The sequence below is a fragment of the Pristiophorus japonicus genome, chromosome 9, assembly GCF_044704955.1.
Source record: "Pristiophorus japonicus isolate sPriJap1 chromosome 9, sPriJap1.hap1, whole genome shotgun sequence".
NCBI classification, from domain to species: Eukaryota; Metazoa; Chordata; class Chondrichthyes; family Pristiophoridae; genus Pristiophorus; species Pristiophorus japonicus.
Genome location: NC_091985.1, coordinates 31,492,695 through 31,517,365, shown reverse-complemented (window position 1 = coordinate 31,517,365; position 24,671 = coordinate 31,492,695). Strand labels below are relative to the sequence as shown.

Below are 24,671 nucleotides of genomic sequence, written 5' to 3'. Positions count from 1 at the left end.
GGATACCTTGAGACTTCAGGGGATGCGCTCCCTGGTGGCGGAACATGGGAGTGCATGCTTTACAGATACACAATAGTAACCTTTTCGGTGGCCAAGACAGGGGACCCTATGTAGGCACAACACAAAGTTGTAGATGTAAAGGATACTAACCTTAGATATCCATATGCTTGGACTCTAATGTTTGTTCATTTTTAAATAGCGTTCTGTTAATGCAATGTTGCCAACTATTTTATTAAATGTGTTCTTGAACTGCTTGGTAAATTGAAAATGTTGGGAGTTGCCTAGTGTAATAGGGAACCTGAACTCTAATAATGAAACCTCAGCAAGGAAGTTTTCCAAAAGGGCTAATCAGCAGCACCCTGCTGGATCAAGAGGGGGAAATGTTACGGAAGTGAAAGAGTTAAAAGCATGAGATGGCCTTATGTGCACCAGAAAGACCAAGTCTGATAACCTATTTAGAATTCTGAGAATTGCTCCGGGCTCTTGGCTTTAGATAACAGAGGTGTTGCATTGGTAAAGACTCCCTCTAGTAGCTAGTTATAGGCTCTCTTTGTAGTGCGAGTATCTACTTCCAACTATTTGCTTGGGATGGTTGGCAATTAACAGGCCAGGCCCCCAGGATAGGATTAGAGAAACATGTTCCCTGGAGTTAATCTTGAATGGAGTTGCTTGAATCTTTATAGTTGCTTTTATTAGCTAAACTACTGAATAAAGTGCTTATCGAAGCTTGAGCTAAGTCTTCTGACAAATCTGGGGCTCACAACTATTTTAGTCACACACTGAGGGGCCTACTGAGAGATAGTTGCAACAAAACTTGTACACCAAGATCGATCAGAGGACAGTTGAAGGGCTAGAAATTCAGTTTTCAGCAGAAATGCTATTTTTTACACCAAAATTACCGTTTTTTTCTTCAGCACCGTTAGTAGGTTCGATATTCAGCCTTTAAATTTGTGCAGCAGTAAAAGTTGGTGTTGCACAAGGATTCGCGGCGCAAACCGCGAATTTTGGAAACTTTAGACCGGGTCCGAAGCACTGCGAGAGAGGCCTTAGGAAGGGGGGAAAAAAACCAACAAAAAAAGTTGGAAAAAGAAAATAATTTACAAAACATTCACAAAACCCTTACCTAGTAAATCGCTGAAAAAGAATTAAGAAAAACTTTAACTTATCATTTTTGCAGGTCTTCATACTTGCCGCTGCTGGCAGGGCTGCAACGCAGATTTTTCCGTGTCGGTATTCTGGGCGCAGAATACGGGTGCGGGAGAGAAACAAAGTTCGGGTGAAAGCGCTATTTCTGGTCTTGCACAGCGACACGCCTCCCCCCAGCGGTACGTGGAAAGCGCCGCCCCAAAAAGGTGCCCGAAGTTCCCGCCGACCGGTTTTTCGCCACGGAGAGTGAAATATCGGCAAAAATCTGGTCACAAAGTCGGTGAATTTCTAGCCCATGGTGCCCAAACAAGGACCCTCAAGAAAAGGGGAATAAAATAAAGGCAAGAATGAACTGATCCATACACACGTTACATTAACTTTGGATAATGGTGACAAATGAAAAGGAAGAGGTTCCCACTGAAACTGAAAATGAAGGGGGACCAAAGGTACAAATAAAAAGTAGTAAGAGGAATAAAAAACAAGGGAGGTATTTATAATGATCCAACCATTTAAAAAGAAATAAAGAGGGGGGAAAAGCTAGGCTGCAAGCCTCTGGATGGAAACCAAACAGAATTGGAAGAGGATTGGAAAACCTGTGGAGAGTGTGAAAGTGAGTATGAACTTGAAGCGTTCAGCTGAGTGAGATAGTGAAGATAGAATACTCCCAAAGAGCCTATTACCATAATTACTAAGCACCCAGAGCTCAAAGAAGGGGTGTGTAAAAAAACTGTAGAACACTACCACCTTCTCAAGGCAACTAGCTTGGCATTAAATGAAATCTTTCTAATGTCACCCACATTGCAAGATCAAAAACTATTCTATACAGACAGCATTGCTCATCCTGTTCGCTCCTTTTTCCAAGTAAAACCAGAGCTCCCAATGGTTCAGTGGGCAAATACGCCACATATAGATATTGAGTATTATAGAGGTCCCTGATTTTATCTCCGATTTGTGCATAAGTAAGTTGCAGTACTATAATGTATTTATACTAGGAAGTAGGGAAGAGAGAACAAGCAGGATTGTTACTCCTGATCACCATCAGTTACTGGACAATGCATGTGCATAATCACTGGGTGAAGCCGTAATTGGACTCCGTTGTGATTCCCCCCACGGTTCAACAAGTCAGCACCTTCAAGAAAGGAAGGGAGAAAAAGGAGAAACAAAACACATGGTGGAGTTCATCGTTAAGCAATCAACAACCTGTACTTACTCCAAGGTTTTTGGCTAGTATGAGGCAGGCCAAAGATGATGCTGGTTATAAAAGTTAATTTTAGCTGGTAACTAATATCTTCTATTTAGCATTTACAAATACTTTTTTGGGAAAATTCACAATGGGTTTAAATAGCACGTTTCACAACCCAAGTACTTCACTGCCAATGAGGTATTTTTGAAGCATAGTCACTGTTGGCAGCCGCCAATTTTCATGCACCATGATCCCATAAATGACAATGAGCTAATTAACCAATTAATTTTATTTTGAAGTGATGGTGGCTGAGGAATATATGTTGGCAAGGGCACCAGGAGAACAGACCTTACTCTTCTTCCAATAGTACCATGGGATCTTGTATCAACTGGAAGGGGCAGATGGGAACTTGGTTTAATGTCCCATCTGAAAGATGCCATCTTGGGACAGTGCAACACTTCCTGCATTGGAGTGTCAGTTGAGATTAATATGCTCATTGCTGGAGTGGGGGTGAGGCGAGATTGCTACCACTGAACCAAGGCTGTTACCTACAAACACAAATGGTTCAGAATGCAAGAGTACATGCAACCATACTTGAATATTTTTTTTCATGCAATACTTAACACGTAGAAATACATAGAAGTTACAACATGGAAACAAGCCATACAACCCAACCAGTCCGTTTCAGCATGTAACTCGCCACGAGAGCCACTAATAAATCTGAACTGGCAATGGGAGAATAAAATGTAACATGCAAGGGAAGTATGCAATGTGCATCCTTGGCAGATATGCCTGGTACTTACTCCAAGAAACATTTTAACCGCATTGTATACTCCATATAGTTCAGTTGAAAAGTGCAGCGGTGGGTACGTCAGAAATAAAATCATAATAGACTGTTCACCTGCAAAATAAAAATATTCAATACAATTTTAAAAAATAGATGATGATATTTTTGGATAACTGCATCTTACCCATGCACATACTATTTGGGAAGGTGTTCAATTAATGCAAAAGACCAGATTTGAAGTTCAGAGAAATCTGACTGCAGAATAAGTTTTTTTAAATGTTGGCTTTCTGCATCAAAGGCATGACACTCAGATAGTCTTTACGTTATCATTAATGGTTAGGTCATTCCTGGCTTAGTAACAGCCTTTACTGCACACTAGCACAGATAAAAAAATTTTAAATCTGCAATTCTTGCATAAGCATAAGCATATCAACTTCCTCACTTGACATAGCTTTACAGACTTTACCACAAATCTTGACAAATGCAAGCCTGGATTGACTAACAGAAGCTGTTCTTTTAAAACAAGATATAAAAGGTCAAAGTTACTTCCTCAAAAATACAGCCAAAGTAGAATTATTAAACATCCTAGACTGGAAAAGACCAATTTAAAAAACAAATAAAAAAAGAGTTTTCAAAAAAAATTAAAAATCAGTTGACAGTTGTCAGGCTGATGAGTTGAGTAACTTACCTGAATTGCAAACATACATCAAGAGGAAACAGAGGAAAGTGAGGTAGAGCTTGAATCGATCTTGTTCTCCTCGCACCTTTGAAAAAGTTTCCCATGTTCTTGAGGCATATAAAAATAAGCTTTTTTTCAGGATCCCATCACTAGCTGCGAGAGATATTTCATCAATTTGGTGCATCCATTCAGTGGTACGATTCGACTCCTGCAGCCACAGCAGTACATAGAAAATAGATGCCACTTGGCAGCCACAATATACACCAAACGCATGTGTAAAGGTAAAATTCTGAAGCAGCCATCCACTTAGTAGATACCCAACAGTTCCCCCAATATAAATCATTGACTGTACAATGGCAATACGCATGGTACGGTTCTCATCATTAGTGATGTCAACTATATAACTGAAGACACTGAGGAATATGGCAACATAATTTCCAAAGATCCCCATTAATGCAGCGGCAAAAGTGCACCAGTAGACAGACATTTCTTTAACCTGCACCATCACTATCAATATAGCCCCACCAAATGATGCACCAATACTAGGTAATATCATGCCAAGCTTGCGGCCTGCTTGATCGGACCAGGCGCCAAGCAACAGTGACGTAGGTATGGACAAACTGGTCAGCACAGCAGTGTAGAGAAGCAGAATGTAGGAGGCTTTGCTCTGGACAACTAGAGATTCTTCCTGATGGGATGAGAGATCACCACATATATCCTCTTTATTATATAGCTCTTCACAAATCTGGAAAACAAAAACACTTTTTATCTAACTATTTAACATTATGTTTTAGGTAACTGAACATACTTTGTAGATGTGCACAATGGAAAGTAATGAGAATTTAAAAAAAAAAACAATAATTCTATTTGCATAATGCAGTTCCTTGCTGAACAAACAATCAGTCTTATTGGAAAGAATGAAATCATTTTCAAAGAAAGCAGATTTTTGCATTCAGCCATGTGTATGCATCACAACCATAGTAATTATATTACTTTTTCAAAGCACTAAATAATTAGGTGCAAGGACAAAACAATGCATATTATTTCTTTTCAACACTTACCATATCACTATGCTCTGATTCACTACTGTACTCAATTGCTTTGTACACTTTGTTCTAAGGATAAGTCAGAATTTCTGTGCAACGTGCTTGGCATTCCTTGCAAGTTGCTGTGTATCCCTCTCCTGCAATGGTTCTGACAGACTGGGTTGATTTTTGTGCCCGTCATGATTTGGGGGGTTTAAAAGCAGGCAAGAATATTGCCAGCTATGGGGCTGTTGGGACATTGTGGCTGGCAAGATAACTTTTATACTGCACTTAACATGGATGTTATATTTTTGGGTCTTCTCTTACTCTAGATTATTTCAGCTCCCTCTCAACAGCGAGTGTCAACTCCACACACCTGCAGGAGCATCTCGGTAAACTTTCAGTAATGTGCCACCAGTAAACAAACATCTAATCCGGTTTGGTAATTGATTTTATTACTGGGCTATTTTATGCCTCCATATATGAGAGCTCATGAATTTCAAAAAGATGCAGACTCTGTTACTGGTTTAGTTTGTATTTAATTGCTGGTTGTTTTTTTGAATTTGTTTGGCTAGTTAATTAAAATTCAAAGTATTGGCTACAAAAAACTTTAACAATTCCATCCAGAGAAGCCAAGAGGCAGCTTAAAAACTGAGACACAAGTTGATATATTCCTATAAAAAAAAGAAAACACTGTTTATAACTGAAAGCTATCGACCGATTTGGTGTGATGAGAGAGAGAGTAGAGCATATCAAAATCAGTAGAGCATATCAGAACTTGTTTAAAATATGAAGCAAATTATTCTTCATTATTTGTGTAAGTGACAAATCTAACAGTTGTATTATAGATTTATAGTAGAAAGCCCTCATCTAACTTGATTAGACAAAATAATAGAGATTGCAACTCTCTCGAGCCACGCCAAATCAGTCAATTAACTTTCAGATACGCACAGCTTTTTGTTTTACAGGAATGTCAACATGTCTCAAAGTTTTCAAGCAGCCTCTTGCCTTCACTGGATGGAATTGTTAGGTTTTTTTGTATCCCAGGCTTGTTCATTTTAATTAACTAGCCAAACAAATGCAAAAAAGATCCATCAATTAAGTACAAAATAAACCAATAACAATGCCTGCATATTTTTGAAAATCATGTTAAAACTCCATGTCAAGCCCATTACTTGAATACTATAGCAAGCTTCATAACATTTATTAGGCTAGGCTTGGTACAGATTTTGGCTTTAGTTGGCCGTTAAACTCTCCAACAAAAAAACAACAACTTGTATTTATATAGCACCTTTAATGTAGTGAAACGTCCCAAAGTGCTTCACAGCAGTGTTAGAATACAAAATTTGACAAGTCACAGAAGCAGAAATTAGGGCAGATGATCAAAAGCTTGGTCAAAGAGATAGATGTTAAGGAGCTTCTTCAAGGAGGAAAGAGAGGCAGAGAGGTTTACAGAGGGGATTCCAGAGCTTGGGGCCTAGGCAGCTGAAGGCACGGCCACCAATGATTTGAGCATCCCTGATGTTTATCGCTCAGAGGCCAGAATTAGAGGGCAGATATCCCAGGGGGTTGTGGGGCTGGAGGAGGAGACACAGATACATAGGGGCGAGGCCATGGAGGGATTGGAAAACAAGGATGAGAATTTTTAAAATCTCTTATTGCTTAACTTGGAGTCAATGTCATTCAGTGAGCACAAGGGTGATGGGTGAGTGGGACCTGGTACGAATTTGGACAGCCGAGTTTTGGATGACCTCAAGTTTATGCAGGAGAGAACATGGGAGGCCAGCCAGGAATGCATTGGAATAGTTAAGTCTAGAGGTAACAACAGTATGGATGAGGGTATCAGCACCAGATGAGCAGAGGCATGGGCTAAATCGGGTGATGTTACAGAGGTGGAAATAGGCAATCTTGGTTATGGCGTGGATGTGTGGTCAGAAGCTTATTTCAGGGTCACCAAGGTTGCGAACAGTCTGGTTTAACCTCAGATGGATGGAGTCATTGGCTGGGGAATGCAGTTTGTGGCAGGAACCGAAGATAATGGCTTTGGTCTTCCCAATATTTAGTTGGAGGAAATTTCTGCTCATCTAGTACTGGATGTCGGATAAGAATTCTGACAATTTAGAGACAGTGGAGGGGTCGAGATAAGTGGTGGTGAGGTAGAACGGGGCAACGTCAGCGTACATGTGGAAACGGACAGTATGTTTTTGAATGATGTCGCCGAAGGGAAACATGTAGATGAGAAATAGAAGGGGGCCAAGGATAGATCCTTGGGGGACACCAGAGGTAACGATGCGGGAGCAGGAAGAAAAGCCATTGCAGGTGATTCTCTGGCTACGATTAGATATAGAAGAATGGAACCAGGCAAGTGCAGTCCCACCCAGCTGAACGATGGTGGAGAGGTGGTGGAGGAGGATGGAGTGGTCAACCGTGTCAAAAGCTGCAGACAGGTGGAGAAGCGTGAGGGGGGACAGTTTATCTTTATCACAGTCGCATAGGATGTAATTTGTGACTTTGATAAGTCTAAGCACAATGGTGGAGTTTTAAAGATGGCCACTAAATCAAAACTTATGCAGAAATTATCAACTTCATCATTATGACCTGGATATATATATTTTATTATAAAGATTAAGACAGAAGCGGTTTTCACTTGATAAGAGTACAGGAAATGAGCCATATCCCAGCTGTCTGCCAGTTACAGGCAGTCCTGTTGATCTGCAGATAAGCCAGGAAGTTGAAGTTTGGTCCTACAGCTAATCAGATTAAGCATGGTTGAAATATCAATTGTGTGCGCTAAAGGCCTGGATGAGATTCGAACAGTGAGTCACTAAGTGATTCTAGGCACCAAAAGCACCACCGTGCCTTTGAGCTGGCTTAATTGACTGTTCATTCTTGGGCTTGTTGAGCTGAAAATAAATACTTCTGTCTTTCCTGCACTTTTTAGTTCACTTCTCAGTGGATTTGTAAATTGCAAGTTATGTCTGACAAATTTAAACAGTACTTTGAAGAAATGTTTTAATAAAGGAACTGTAGTGGATGTTGTGTGTATGGACTTTCAAAAAGGTCTTTGATAAGGTGCCACATAGAAGGCTAGTTGATAAAATTAAGGCTCATTGTTCTACAGAGAGTCTGGCAGCATATATGGGAAGTTGGTTAAAGGATCGCAAACAGTAGTGGTTAATGGATTTTTTTGGACTAAATAGATATAAACAAAGGTGTTCTCAGTCAAAGGTATTGGGACCATTGCATATATATGCAATTTGGTTTGGGGTAAAAGGGGTACAATATAAAAATTTACAGATAACAGAAATAGAGAGCGTAAGTTAACTGGGGACTTTAAATAACTTAAGAGGACATAGCTGGAGCAAAAGATATGAGATGAATTTTAATAGAAGTGTGAAGTGATACATTTTGGGAGGTAAATTAAGGAGGGGACATGTACACTAAATGGTAAAATGTTAAAAAGGAGTAGAGGAAGAGAGGCACTTAGGGGTTCTGCTACATATCTTTAATATTGGGAAAGCAAGTTGATAAAACTGTAGGGGAAAAAAAGCCATGTGTATCTTTGGTTTTATAAACAGCTACTTGGAGTACTGAAGCAAAGCAGTATTGCTAAACCTATATAAATCATTGGCTAGGCAAACATTTTGGTCAGTTATCACCTGCGCACGTCCGGTGTGGAATTGCCCTTTGCACCCCTCAAACGAGGTAAGTGCTGTCTCAGGTACTCCACCTCATTGGACGGGCACTCCCGAGGCATCAGCGCCCCTCCCCTTCAATTAAAGGGGAGGGCCGCTGCAGACCTTTTGGTGGCCACCAGGGACAATTTCGATCGGGCCAGCGGCCTAGCATTCAAAGAAGAGTTCCTGGCTACATGATGACGACCCAGTTGAGACAAGGGCTACCAGTCGGGGCGATGGAAGATTCAACTGACCCAAAAAAATGGCGGCCTGGGACGCACAATGCCTCCCCTTTAAGGAGCGCCTCAGGAGGATATCCGCGTCTCACGAATATCTGCCCGCGCCAGCCTCGCGTCCTGGGGGGCAATTTGCCCCGTGGGGCACAAAGGGGTTGGCGCGGGACGGTGAGGGGTTGGGGCGCACGTGTCGCACCAGCCCGGGGCGCAAATCACGTGACACGTGCTAACTTCAAATTGCCCCAGGCGCAACCACCGCTCAGCCCTGACGAAAAGGCCATTGCGCCCCATTAGCACCTTCTGGCAGCGCAAAAAAGGGGCAATTTCTGCCTGTTAGAATATGGTTAGAGTTTTGGGCTCCTTATTTTAGGGAAGGCATCAAAACAGTGGACAAACTGCAGAAGAGATTCACTAAAAGGATATCAAGGATGAGAAGCTTTAGCTCCGAGGAGACTAGAGAAACTGGGGCTGCTTTCATTAGAGAAAAGAAGTTTAGAGGAAATCTGATAGACTTAAAAACAGTAAACAGAATGATGCTAAAAACACTCAGCAGGATAGGCAGCATCTGTGGCAAGAGAAACAATTGTTTCAGGTCGATGACCTTTCATCAGAACTGGAATAAATCTGATAGACTTGTTATGGGAAGAATTATCTCCACTAGTTGGTGAGTTGGCAACTATAAGGCATAAGTTTCAGATTATCACCAAAGGAACAAAGAAAAAAAAGTGTACGAGAAATATTTATTTTATATAAATGGTGATTAGGACATGGAATAACCTCATGGAAACCATGCTGGAAGCAGAATCCATAACATAGGAAAGTGAATAAATATTTGATAAAGAACATGCGTTTATATAGCACCTTTCAAGATCTCAGAAGGACGTCCTAAAGTGCTTCTCAAGCAATGAATTATTTTTGAAGTGTAGTCATTGTTGTAACGCATGCAAACAGCAAGGTAATGGGACACAGTGAATAGCTCTTTCAGAGAGCCCAATAAGAGACAATGGACTGAAGTCACCTTCTTCTGTGCTGTAAATTCTATCATTTTATATGTCTGTGGTCACAGCTGGACTCCTTGGGGGCAGGGAAATTGTCTCATCCGCATACAGCATTTGTAATAGAAAGCCTATGGATAACTGCTTCATCCAAAAACCTTGTGCATTTTTGAGCTGTGCAAGTAATAACATTATGCAGAAGATATTTTAAACTCTTATTGACAAATTGAATCTTTGCTTTCTAATTAGTTATACAATCAGTATCCTGATTCACTCTTTGGCTCCTGTGCAATTATCTTCTTTATGCACAAGTCTCTCAAAGTTTTAGCCTGAAAGTAATGGTCTGAGACGGGTATTTACCACTTTTCAGAGCGGACAGGAGTCTGTGGTGCAAATCCAATTTGGTGTGAAATGTACAACAACAAAATTAAAATGCCAATTGTTAGTCCTGTGGCACATCATTCCAATCAACATTATAATGGTGCACATTGTAGTTCATAAGAGTTCTGCAAATGAAATTGTTCTGAGACTGTGGAACATAGTGTAGGAATATACCCCGTAAATTGCCTGAAAAATTCTCTCAAAAGAGAGTTTCAGCTTAAGGTAGCCACATCATCATCATCATCATTGGCGGCCCTCGAAACGAGGATGACTTGCTTCCACGCCAAAAAAAGGATGAGTTCACAGGTGTTTCGAATGAAGAACCCGAACTATGTCCTCAAGGGTGATAGATGCCTGTGCGTGGATTTTTTTAACGTGCAGTGGCAGTTGCACACCAACCACCACATGGGCTTGACAAAGCTTGGTCTTGGTCCAGTGGCAAGGATTACCCAAGACAACTGGAGACCTGCTCTGCTGCATGGACCTAGCGCGTACACATATCACAGTATGGCTGGCCCGTGCTGCCCCTGGACCCCTGGCCCCGAACTCATGCCTCCCCTGGGCCCCGATCACATCCCTCCACAGTCTCTCACAGCTCCTTCGCCCCGACCTCACCGCTCCTGCAGCATCTGTCCACGCTCCAATCAGCAACCTGGACCTTGCCGACGTCACTCTTCGCTGCCGTTGCCCTCCTGCACCAGCTCGCGTTGTACCTTGCCTCCACACTGCTCCATGGCCATCGCTCGTGTCATGTATCTCACATTACTGTATATAACTGTATCTTACCATGCTATACATGACTGTAACTGGATATGACCTGTAACAATAAGCATACCTTATCACCAGGGGTGCACTTGCAGGAGACACTCCATACCTGTCCCACTGTGGTATATAAAGGGAGGTCTCAGGCAAGTGCAGCACTGGAGAGTTGTAATTAAAGGTGCAGGTCCTGAGTGACCTTGACTTCAGCATGTGTCTCGTGTAAGTCAGTACATTAGAGTCAGGGCTTAACAGCTTGCCGCTCCTTTTATGTCCCCAATGTGCTGCTGATGGTCTCTCGCAGGTCGGGGCCTCCACGCTGCTCCATGGCCGCCACTCGCCGCTCCTTTTATGCCACATTGTATTTAACTGAATGCTGGTAATTAAAACTAACTAAAACCAAGAACATTTCTTTAAACAAAACATCCCTTCCATGAGAGGTGATCTCACTGAAGCATACAAAATTCACGCAAAATTCTTACAGGACTTGAAGGATGTTTCTTATGGCTGGGAATCTAGAAACAGGAGTCACAGTCTCAGAAAAAGGGATCAGCCATTTAGGACTGAAATGAGGAGAAATTTCTTCACTCAGAGGGTGTTGAATCTTTGGAATTCTCTACCCCAGAGGGCTGTTGAGGCTCAGTTGAGTATATTCAAGACAGAGATCAATAGATTTTTGGATATTAAGGGAATCAAGGGATATAAGAACATAAGAATTAGGAACAGGAGTAAGCCATCTAGCCCCTCGAGCCTGCTCCGCCATTCAACAAGGTCATGGCTGATCTGGCTATGGACTCAGCTCCACTTACCCTATGGGGATAGTGCAGGAAAGTAGAGTTGAGGTAGATGATCAACCATGATCTTATTGAATGGCGGAGCAGGCTCGAGGGGCCAAATGGCCTACTCCTGCTCCTATTTCTTATGTTCTTATGTTCTTACCAGTGAGAGACAACACAAGTACTGTGCTCAGGAATAGCTCATTACGGTGGAGAGTGGGAGGTGGGGAAGGATATATCATGCCTTAGCAAGTCCTGTGCAGGAGACTTTATTAAAGAAAAGACTGAGAAATTAGTGGAGTAAAAGTGGAATTTGGCATGCCTAGGTATTCATGTCTCATTAGCATGAGATTTTCTAGGACATGTGATTGACACCAAAAGAAGTGAACCTTTCTACCACTGTCTCACTCAAAATGGTGAAATGAATAGAAAGGATTTTCTTTTTGAGCTTAATATGTACAAGCAGGTACTTTGCACACCTCTCAGCAGATTTTCTCAGATTCTCTTCATTAGCTAGAAAATTATTCCCTTTTTCTTTTCTAGTCTTTTGTAGTAATCTTTACCGAGCAGATGTATCTTTACAAGTACAAAATATATTGAGGAAGGAGAATAAGAGAGGATATACAAGTTAAATGACAGGGCTAGACCAGCCATTTACAGGCAGAGATAAGTGTATCACCGACAAGTTGTCCGAGATCAAAGGCGGCGAGAGTTAAGCCAACTAGATCAGATACGGTCACTCATGCACAAGGTGGGTTTAGCCGGAATAGAAGATCAGAGTGGAACAGATAACCCGCTATCGAAAGGGTTCATTAACTTGATTGTTCCAGAAGCTAACATTAGAACACTGCGTACAGTTCTGGTCTCTATATTATAAAAAAAAAAGATATAGAGGCACTGGAGAGGGTGCAGAGAGGATTTACAAGGATAATGCCAGAAACGTGAGGGTATACATATCAGGAAAGGATGAACAGGCTGTGTCTCTTTACTCTGGAAAAACAAAGGCTGAAGGGTGACCTAATAGAGGTCTTTAACACAAGAACATAAGAATTAGGAACAGGAGTAGGCCATCTAGCCCCTCGAGCCTGCTCCGCCATTCAATAAGATCATGGCTGATCTGGCCGTGGACTCAGCTCCACTTACCCGCCCTCTCTCCGTAACCCTTAATCCCCTTATTGGTTAAAAATCCATCTATCTGTGACTTGAATACATTCAATGAGCTAGCCTCAACTGCTTCCTTGGGCAGAGAATTCCACAGATTCACAACCCTCTGGGAGAAGAAATTCCTTCTCAACTCGGTTTTAAATTGGCTCCCCCGTTTTTGAGGCTGTGCCCCCTAGTTCCAGTCTCCCCGACCGGTGGAAACAACCTCTCTGCCTCTATCTTGTCTATCCCTTTCATGATTTTAAATGTTTCTATAAGATCACCCCTCATTCTTCTGAACTCCAACGAGTAAAGACCCAGTCTACTCAATTTATCATCATAAGGTAACCCCCTCATCTCCGGAATCAGCCGAGTGAATCGTCTCTGTACCCCCTCCAAAGCCAGTTTATCCTTCCTCAAGTAAGGTGACCAAAACTGCACGCAGTACTCCAGGTGCGGCCTTACCAATACCCTATACAGTTACAGCAGGACGTCCCTGCTTTTGTACTCCATCCCTCTCGCAATGAAGGCCAACATTCCATTCGCCTTCCTGGTTACCTGCTGCACCTGAAAAATAACTTTTTGGGATTCATGCACAAGGACCCCCAGGTCCCTCTGCATCTCAGCATGTTGTAATTTCTCCCCATTCAAATAATATTCCTTTTTACTGTTTTTTTTCCCCCAAGGTGGATGACCTCACACTTTCCGACATTGATTTTCATCTGCCAAACCTTAGCCCATTCGCTTAACCTATCCAAATCTCTTTGCAGCCGCTCGGTGTCCTCTACACAACCCGCTTTCCCACTAATCTTAGTGTCATCTGCAAATTTTGTTGCACTACACTCTGTCCCCTCGGTCATCTATGTATATTGTAAACAGTTGTGGTCCCAGCACCGATCCCTGTGCCACACCACTAACCACCGATTTCCAACCCGAAAAGGACCCATTTATCCCGACTCTCTGCTTTCTGTTCGCCAGCCAATTCTCTATCCATGCTAATACATTTCCTCTGACTCCGCGTACCTCTATCTTCTGCAGTAACCTTTTGTGTGGCACCTTATCGAATGCCTTTTGGAAATCTAAATACACCACATCCATCGGTACACCTCTATCCACCATGCTCGTTATATCCTCAAAGAATTCTAGGAAATTAGTTAAACATGATTTCCCCTTCATGAATCCATGCTGCGTCTGCTTGATTGCACTATTCCTATCGAGATGTCCCGCTATTTCTTCCTTAATGATAGCTTCAAGCATTTTCCCCACTACAGATGTTAAACTAACCGGCCCATAGTTACCTGCCTTTTGTCTGCCCCCTTTTTTAAACAGAGGCGTTACATTAGCTGCTTTCCAATCCGCTGGTACCTCCCCAGAGTCCAGAGAATTTTGATAGATTATAACGAATGCATCTGCTATAACTTCCACCATCTCTTTTAATACCCTGGGATGCATTTCATCAGGACCAGGGGACTTGTCTACCTTGAGTCCCATTAGCCTGTCCAGCACTAACCCCCTAGTGATAGTGATTGTCTCAAGGTCCACCCTTCCCACATTCCGGTGACCAGCAATTTCTGGCATGGTTTTTGTGTCTTCCACTGTGAAGACGGAAGCAAAATAATTGTTTAAGGTCTCAGCCATTTCCACATTTCCCATTATTAAATTCCCTTTCTCATCTTCTAAGAGACCAACATTTACTTTAGTCACTCTCTTCCGTTTTATATATCTGTAAAAGCTTTTACTATCTGTTTTTATGTTTTGCGCAAGTTTACCTTCGTAATCGATCTTTCCTTTCTTTATTGCTTTTTTAGTCATTCTTTGCTGTTGTTTAAAATTTTCCCAATCCTCTAGTTTCCCACTAACCTTGGCCACCTTATACGCATTGGTCTTTGATTTGATACTCTCCTTTATTTCCTTGGTTATCCACGGCTGGTTATCCCTTCTCTTACCGCCCTTCTTTTTCACTGGAATATATTTTTGTTGCGCACTATGAAGGAGCTCCTTAAAAGTCCTCCACTGTTTCTCAATTGTGCCACCGTTTAGTCTGTGTTTCTGGTCTACTTTAGCCAACTCTGCCCTCATCCCACTGTAGTCCCCTTTGTTTAAGCATAGTACACTCGTTTCTGACACAACTTCCTCACCCTCAATCTGTATTACAAATTCAACCATACTGTGATCACTCATTCCGAGAGGATCTTTTTCTAGGAGATAGTTTATTTTCCTGTCTCATTACACAGGACCAGATCTAAGATAGCTTGCTCCCTTGTAGGTTCTGTTACATACTGTTCCAAGAAACAATCCCGTATGCATTCTATGAATTCCTCCTCCAGGCTACCCCGTGCGATTTGAGCTGACCAATCGATATGTAAGTTAAAATCCCCCATGACTACTGCCGTTCCTTTTTCACATGCCTCCATTATTCCCTTGATTATTGCCCGCCCCACCGTGAAGTTATTATTTGGGGGCCTATAAACTACGCCCACCAGTGACTTTTTCCCCTTACTATCTCTAATCTCCACCCACAATGATTCAACATTTTGTTCATTAGAGCCAATATCGTCTCTCACAACTGCCCTGATATCATCCTTTATTAATAGAGCTACCCCACCTCCTTTCCCTTCTTGTCTATCTTTCTGAATCGTCAGATACCCCTGTATGTTTAATTCCCAGTCTTTGGCCACCCTGCAACCATGTTTCTGTAATGGCCACCAAATCATACCCATTTGTAATGATTTGTGCCGTCAACTCATTTACTTTATTTCGAATGCTGCGTGCATTTAGGTAGAGTGTTTTAATCCTAGTTTTTAAACCATGATTTTGAGTTTTGACCCCTCCTGCAGCCCCTTTATATTCAGTGGCCCTTTTTGTTTTTTGCCTTGGGTTTCTCTGCTCTCCACTTTTCCTCATCTCCTTTCTGTCTTTTGCTTTTGTCTCCTTTTTGTTTCCCTTTGTCTCCCTGCATTGGTTCCCATCCCCCTGCCATATTAGTTTAACTCCTCCCCAACAGCACTAGCAAACACGCCCCCTAGGACATTGGTTCCGGTCCTGCCCAGGTGCAGACCGTCCGGTTTGTACTGGTCCCACCTCCCCCAGAACCTGTTCCAATGCCCCAGGAATTTGAATCCCTCCCTGCTGCACCACTGCTCAAGCCACGTATTCATCTGCGCTATCCTGCGATTCCTACTCTGACTAGCACGTGGCACTGGTAGCAATCCTGAGATTACTACTTTTGAGGTCCTACTTTTTAATTTAGCTCCTAGCTCCTTAAATTCGTCTCGTAGGACCTCATCCCTTTTTTTACCTATGTCGTTGGTACCAATGTGCACCATGACAACTGGCTGTTCTCCCTCCCTTTTTAGAATGTCCTGCACCCGCTCCGAGACATCCTTGACCCTAGCACCAGGGAGGCAACATTCCATCCTGGAGTCTCGGTTGCGGCCGCAGAAACGCCCATCTATTCCCCTTACAATTGAATCCCCTATCACTATCGCTCTCCCACTCTTTTTCCTGCCCTCCTGTGCAACAGAGCCAGCCACGGTGTCATGAACTTGGCTCCTGCTGCCCTCCCCTGATGAGTCATCCCCCTCAACAGTACTCAAAGCAGTGTATCTGTTTTGCAGGGGGATGACCGCAGGGGACCCCTGCACTACCTTCCTTGCACTGCTCTTCCTGCTGGTCTTCCATTCCCTATCTGGCTGTGGACCCTTCACCTGCGGTAAGACCAACTCGCTACACGTGCTACTCACGTCATTCTCAGCATCGTGGATGCTCCAGAGTGAATCCACCCTGAGCTCCAATTCCGCAACGCGGTCCGTCAGGAGCTGGAGGCAGATACACTTCCCGCACACGTAGTCGTCAGGGACACCGGAAGTGTCCGAGTTCCCACATGGTACAGGAGGAGCATATCACGTGACCGAGCTCTCCTGCCATAACTTAACCCTTAGATACCCTTAAATTGGCAACAACAATGTTAACAGGTTATTTACTGATATAAAAAAGAAAAAGAAAAGCTACTCACCAATCACTAGCCAATCACTTACCCCCTTGGCTGTGACGTCACCTTTTGATTTCTTTCTACTTTCTTTTTGCCTTCTCTCCCCGCTGTAGCTGCACCAGCTGGGCCTTTATAGGCCTCACCAACGCCCCGCACTCCCGCCTGTCGGACTGCCGCCGGCTCTCCTCTGCCGCTGGGCCTTTATAGGCCTCACCAACGCCCCGCACTCCCGCCTGTCGGACTGCCGCCGGCTCTCCTCTGCCGCTGGGCCTTTATCGGCCTCACCAACACCACGCACTCCCACCTCTCAGACTGCTGCCGCCTCTCCATGCACCTGGGCCTTTATAGGCCTCACCAACACCCCGCACTCCCACCTCTCGGACTGCCGCCGCCTCTCCTCTGCCGTAAAATTATGAAAGATTTTGATAGAGTGGATACAGAGAGAATGTTTCCACGTGGGGAAGAGCATAACTAGAGGCCATCAATATAAGATAGTCACCAAGAAATCCAATAGGGAATTCAGAAGAAACTACTTTACCCAAAGAGCGGTGTGAATGTAGAACTCACTACCACAGGGAGTGGTTGAAGCAAATAGTATGGATGAATTTAAGGGGAGGCTAGACAAGCATATGAGAGAGAAGGGAATAGAGGGTTACGCTGATAGATTTAGGTGAAGGAAGACGGGAGGAGGCTCGAGTGGAGCATAAACGGGGGCATGGACTGGTGGGGCCGAATGGCCTGTTTCTGTGCCGTATATCCTATGTAATCCGATGTAACCTGATAATGCTGCTCAGAAGGACAATGTCATCTATGCTCCGAAAACAGTGTTAACCACCAGCATGTAGCCAGTTTATTGTATAGATTAGAGTCTATCTAATGCTGTTAATTTGTCAGCTATCTAAGACATTAATCCTAATTTAATCTCACCAATTCATAACAGGCTCAGATACTGATTTCAACTATGATTTAATAAGCAGCAATCCAATTAATGCTGAATTACAGTGATACACTGAACTGCCTTTACAACCTGTTACTCATTTTATTAAGTAACTCTGTTGATTATTTATTATTCAAACATCTATCTACAACTATCTGTATCTATTAATTGTTTATATACTCAATGAGTTAGCCTATGATTTGTTGTCTGACTTATTTGATGATTTGATAAGAAATACCTTCACTCATAGCTTATGGATATCCTAATTGAGGGCTGGTAAGGTAAACTCATTCAATCTTAACGGGGTGATGCGATCCAAATCAGAGAGGTGAATTTAGGCAATAACCACTCCCAAGGTGGGAGGTCTCCTCCAGGCAGTTCATTAGTGAGGAACTAAGGTGAGAAGGGGTTAAGGATTCCTTGACTTATTTGACAGGATATTGAAAGGCAAGGAAACGTGGCAGAATGGATCAGAAGTAGACTAAAGGGCAGAAAACAGATAGTAGTAGTTAATGGATGTTTTTTCAGACTGAATCGACATAAACAGTGGTGTCAACCAGTTCAGGACGACACAACAGGGGTAAGTTAATGTCAGATGAAATTCAATCTGGAGAAATGTGCAGTGATACATTTCGGAAGAGTAAGGTGAGAAGATAAACATAAATGGTAATAGTTTAAAAGGAACAGAAGAACAGAGAGACTTGGAGGTACAGATATATAATTATTTTAAAAAGGCCAGATACACAAATCTTTAAAAAGTGTGAGGTCAAAATGATAAAGATGTTTCTGTTAAAACAAAAAATGTATAGGATCCTCAATTTTATAAATGGAGCTATATAGTACAAAACAAAGAAGTAATGCTATACCTACAGAAATCATGGTTAGGCCACAGTTAGAATATTGTCCCATATTGGGCACCTCACTTCAAATGGATATAGAAGAGGCTTACTGAGGTGATATCGATGGTCAAATGCTTTAGTCAAGGGTAGAAATTAAGCAAACTGGGGCTCTTTTCACTGGAATCGGGAAGGTTGGCAAGAGATCTGATAGGGATGTTTAAGATTGCAAAAGGTTTTGATGAGGTAGATTGGGAAAAACTATTTTCACTGATTAGTTGACTAGAAGAGCAGCCCCTTCAAATAGTGAAAGAGGGGCTGCAACCTCTCTCACCCTACATAAACGATGGGAGAGGTTTTACACAGAGTTAAGACAATCTCCTATCAGAAAAATGGTGAAAGCAAAATCCACAACATCTTTTAAAATAGATAAACTATTTTAAAAATGAATAAAAGGGGTAGTGGGAAAGGGCTGGGAATGGAATGACGTGTAAAGCTCTTTCAATGAGCCAGCTCAGACATGGCGGGCTGAATGGCCTCCTCCTGTGCAGTAAAACACTGATTTAAGTGTTGGGAAATAACCCAAATCATAATGATTAATGGTAACTAAAGTGGGATAAATATAACTTGCAAACTGAAGAGGCTATTTAAAAGCTAAATTAAAATAATTTGTCAGAAGCATACAGCAATAATGATGAGTACCAGAGCTCCAATACAGATGGACAGTTAGAGTTGGTTCGACTGGCAACAGAGAATAAGGCCCGAATTCTTAAAATGGAGGCTGGAAAGCAACAGCACAGGTACAAGGCTGAAGAAAAGGTGTGACAACGCCCAAAGAAGGAAGAGGACAACCCACTACCAATACAAGGTGAAGAAAAGAAACATCAGTTCATGCACGAGGAGGTAGTATAAACCATAAGAAAAAAGGAACATTAGTACCAGCAGCTCTAACATTGAGGGGGAAGAAACTGAGAAAAAGTACTGAGGCGCACTTGAATTTACTAGGCTTATTAACTATGAAATCAGTGAATGGAGAGTCAAAATGATTCAGCCCACAAATTTGTGCAAAACAACTTTTATAAGAACATAAGAATTAGGAGCAGGAGTAGGCCATATGGCCCCTCAAGCCTGCTCCGCCATTCAATATCATGGCTGATCTTTGACCTCAACTCCACTTTCCTGCTCTATCTCCATATCCCTTGATTCGTAGTGCCCAAAAATCTATTAATCTCAGTCTTGAATATACTTATCGTTGGAGCATTCACAGCCCTTAAGGCTGGAGAATACAGTTGTAGAGGGCTTTGGTGAGGCCACACCTTAAGTATTGGTCTCCTAACTTGAGGAAGGACATTCTTGCTATTGAGGGAGTGCAGCGAAGGTTCACCAGACTGATTCCCGGGATGGTGGGACTGACATATCAAGAAAGACTGGATCAACTGGGCTTGTATTCACTGGAGTTCAGAAGAAGGAGAGGGGATCCCATAGAAATGTTTAAAATTCTGATGGGTTTAGACAGGTTAGATGCAGGAAGAATGTTCCCAATGTTGGGGAAGTCCAGAACCAGGGGTCACAGACTAAGGATAAGGGGTAAGCCATTTAGGACCGAGATGAGGAGAAACTTCTTCACCCAGAGAGTGGTGAACCTGTGGAATTCTCTACCACAGAAAGTTGTTGAGGCCAATTCACCAAATATATTCAAAAAGGAGTTCGATGTAGTCCTTACTTCTAGGGGAATCAAGGGGTATGGCGATAAAGCAGGAATGGGGTACTGAAGTTGCATGTTCAGCCATGAACTCATTGAATGGCGGTGCAGGCTCGAAGGGCCAAATGGCCTATTCCTGCACCTATTTTCTATGTTTCTAAAAGATTCATAATCCTCAGTGAAGAAATTCCTCCGGATCTCAGTCTTTAACTGGACCCTTATCCAGAGACTATGTTCTCTAGTTCTAAACTCTCCAGCCAGGGGGAATGACCTCTCAGCATCTACCCTGTCAATCCCCCTCAGAATTCTGTGTTTGAATGTGATCACCTTTCATTCTTATAAACCCCAGAGTGTATTGGCCCAATCTGCTCAATCTCCCCTCATAGGTCAATCCTCTCAATCCAGTAATCAATCTAATGAACCTTTGTTGCACCACTTCCAAGGCAAATATATGGACGATGTGGCCCGTCCATCAGAGCTGATCGAGCATGGTCAATGCTGGGGATGTTGGCCTGAGTGATGGACGTTGGTGTGCCTATCCTGCCAATGGATTTGCAGGATCTTGCGGAGGCAGCCTGATACTAGACTCCCAAAACAAGCACTCTTCTCAGAGCTCTGTCACGGTAAACAAGTCCCAGGTGGGCAGAGGAAACGCTCCAAGGACATTCTCAAAGCCTCCTTGAAGTGCAACATCCCCACCTACACCTGGGAATCCCTGGCCCAACACCGCTCAAAGTGGAGGAGAAGCATCCAGGAAGGCGCCGAACACCTCGAGTCTCTTCACCGGGAGCATGCGAAAGCCAAGCGCAAACAGCGGAAGGAGCACATGACAGCCCAAGCACCCCACCCACCTGTCCCTTCAACCACCGTCTGCCCCACCTGTGACAAAGACTGTAGGTCCTGCATTGGTCTCATCTGTCACCTGAGAACTCATATTAGTGTGGAAGCAAGTCATCCCCGACTCCGAGGGACTGCCTAAGAAGAAGGCGGCAAGTATATCCTTCTTCAGATAAGGAGATCAAAACTGCATAGCACTCCAGGTGTGGTCTTGCCAAAGCATTGTATAATTGTAGCAAGATTTCCTTACTCTTGGACTCCAACCCCCTTGCAATAAAGGTCAACATGCCATTTGCCTTTCTAATTGCTTGCAGTACCTGCATACTAATTCTTTGTTTCCTGTACAAGGACACCCAAATCTCTCTGAACACAAACATTGAACAGTTTCTCACACTTTAAAAAAATATTCTGTTTTTCTATTCTTCTTACCAAAGTGAATAACCTCACATTTCCTCACATTGTACTCCATCTGCCACCTTACTGCCCAAATCTAGCCTTAATTCAAATTTTAAGGGTCCGACACAGACAGTTTCTTCAGGGCTTCTGATGGTTAGCAACCCAGCGTAAGTGGAATAGAGAAGTATGGGGAGCAAGACTGGTATCGTCACTTAAGTGATAAAGCATTTACTGTATTTTTCACAAGTAAATTGATATACAGGCCAGATTGAGGTTGTAAAATGGGCTATCCCTCCGCTTTGGAGCCTATCCCAAAAGCTTGCAGGCGTAAATTTTAAAAGTTACAGTCAGCTCAGGATTGTAGTCAAGAGAAATCAAGTGATAGAAAGGAAAATGCATTGAAACGGAAGCCAAGGGGGAAGAGGGGAAAGAGGGGAAAAAGAGACATACAATATTGTGAAAACATTAATTGAGATCATTTTGGATAGGTTTCTAGATAATTTTAAATGTGGTTGCTTGAGCACGGGAGCAGTACCCCCAAAATGCTATAATGACACCTGGAGCTGCCGACTGCTCCGAGGTGGCTTTGAATTCGTGGCATCTTCACCCAACTAGGTAAACAAAGAGTCAACTGAAACCTTGCATGATGTGGCCTGTACACTCATGGATACAGTCACAACTAATCTAGCCCTGTAATAATGAAAGGCACTATTAAAGTATTTTGACACTAGGTTTGCAGGGGGTTGTCTATCCTCGCTGGAGAAACTATGCAAAATATCTGCACTGTGCAGTTAAAATTAACTTACATATTCTTTCACCAACTGAAACACACACACACAAAAACACATAATTCAGCAGAAATTATGATACTTATTAGAAGATAGCTTCTAACCCACCTTTACCAATACGAACCGCTGGAAAGTGAAGCTACATAAAAAAGTCGAGGCCAGATACAGAAACATTACCGGCTCCACCGTGATGATGGCCCTCAGATTCATTTGGCTTCTCAAGTAGATTAAAATGTGAGACAAAGTTGGGGGGGGGGGGGGGGGGGGAAGAGAGTTAAAATTATAAAGCGAACTAAAGGAAGTGGTTGCAACTAAACCGCTCGTCAAGTCACATGACAGCGGTGCAGATGGGGGAGGGATTGTTCTACAAAAGTTCAATGCTTTGACAAGTCAATCCCTTGTGAGGAGCGCGCGGACAGGTGAGGCGGGTTGAACAACCTGTGATCACGCGCGCGGACAGGTGAGGTGGGTTGAACAGCCTGTGTGCACGCGCGGACAGGTGAGGTGGGTTGAACAGTCTGTGTGCACGCGCGGACAGGTGAGGTGGGTTGAACAACCTGTGATCACGCGCGGACAGGTGAGGTGGGTTGAACAACCTGTGATCACGCGCGGACAGGTGAGGTGGGTTGAACAGCCTGTGTGCACGCGCGGACAGGTGAGGTGGGTTGAACAACCTGTGATCACGCGCGCGGACAGGTGAGGCGGGTTGAACAACCTGTGCACTGGGAGACACTCGGCACCTGAGCGTCCCTCGCGCCTCCATATGTGGGGGGCGGGGAACTACTGGTCTCTGCAAATTTACAGCACTTCTGGTGGCCATACTTCACAACAGCCAACTGCCCTCCCATCCCTCGTGCACTTAGGAAGAACTCTCCGCTTTTGCAGAGATTGTGAGTCATATATTCTTCTTCAGCGGATTTTGCTTTTTTTTAAAAAAAAGAAAAATCATGCGAAACTTTGTTTCTCATTTCCTGGAGGCCCAGGACACAGTTCAGAGAATTGTGGCTCTATATATGTGTGTACACAAAGTGTCATTCTTTAGCGGTAACTGTAATGACTCATTTCCGAAGAGGTGTCCAGTGTGGACGTATATCACTCTCTCAAAAACACACGTCTGCATGAATAGGTTTGTGATCTGACTTATTCCTGCAAACGTCTCTCCTTCCATTCCCTTGATATTCCAGCAATCACGCAGATACCTCTCTCTCGTGTGTATATTCCAGAGGTTGGCGCAGGAGGAACTGGAGTGCATCATCATCCCCGGCAACCAAATTTTAATTTGACTGTTTAAAATTTAATGTTTAAATTGTTGGTTTTAGTGCCCCTGTAATAAGGGGGCATTTGATTTACATTTGTTTTACAGATACAACCATTTTTGTTGTATGTGTGGATATACACACACATCGTCAGAGTCTTTGGAGATGGAGCACGCGGTGTCCACCGGTAAGCTCGCAGCCTTCCGCGAGAGGTGGGCGCCGGAGGGACTGGAGTGAATCATCAAATTTTAATTTGATTTTATGTTTTAAAGTTTAATTTGTTTTAATTGTCGGGTTTTAGTGTCCCCCCTCCCCTTTTATAGGGGGCACTTGTAAATTATATGATTTTAATGCCCCCCAAAAAAATCACAAAAGAAAAAAAAACCACAAAAAAAAGAGGGCAGTTATAAGTGCCTGGAGTGTCCCCCAGATCGGGGGGCACTCGATCTAATGTTTATTTTGTAACCCCAAAAGAGTTGTGTGCACGCGCGGACAAGTGAGGTGGGTTGAATAGCCTGTGTGCACGCGCGGACAGGTGAGGTGGGTTGAATAGCCTGTGTGCACGCGCGGACAGGTGAGGTGGGTTGAATAGCCTGTGTGCACGCGCGGACAGGTGAGGTGGGTTGAACAACCTGTGCACTGGAAGACACTCGGCACCTGAGCGTCCCTCCTTCGCACCTCCATATGGGGGGGGGGGGGACTACTGGTCTCTGCAAATTTACAGCACTTCTGGTGGCCATACTTCACAACAGCCAACTGCCCTCCCATCCCTCGTGCACCTTAGGAAGAACTCTCCGCTTTTACAGAGATTGTGAGTCATATATTCTTCTGCGGATTTTACTTTTTTTTAAAGAAAAATCATGCGAAACTTTGTTTCTCATTTCCTGGAGGCCCAGGACACAGTTCAGAGAATTGTGGCTCTATATATGTGTGTACACAAAGTGTCATTCTTTAGCGGTAACTGTAATGACTCATTTCGGATGAGGTGTCCAGTGTGGACGTATATTACTCTCTCAAAAACACACGTCTGCATGAATAGGTTTGTGATCTGACTGATTCCTGCAAACGTCTCTCCTTCCATTCCTTTGATATTCCAGCAATCACGCAGATACCTCTTTCTCGTGTGTATATTTGAGAGGTT

At 43.3% G+C, this 24,671-nt stretch overlaps 1 protein-coding gene across 1 annotated transcript in view; it reads right to left on the bottom strand.

The window, feature by feature from the left end:
* LOC139273874 (lysosomal proton-coupled steroid conjugate and bile acid symporter SLC46A3) overlaps positions 1 to 22,484 on the bottom strand; it is a 147,321-nt gene extending 124,837 nt beyond the window's left edge. Inside the window, exons 1-3 of the mRNA XM_070890950.1 lie at positions 22,383 to 22,484; positions 3,805 to 4,540; positions 3,133 to 3,230 (exon numbers count right to left, since the gene is read on the bottom strand). Coding sequence (XP_070747051.1) covers positions 3,133 to 3,230; positions 3,805 to 4,540; positions 22,383 to 22,484 — 936 coding nt within the window. The remainder of the gene's footprint in view (positions 1 to 3,132; positions 3,231 to 3,804; positions 4,541 to 22,382) is intronic.
* Between the last annotated feature and the right edge of the window lie 2,187 nt (positions 22,485 to 24,671).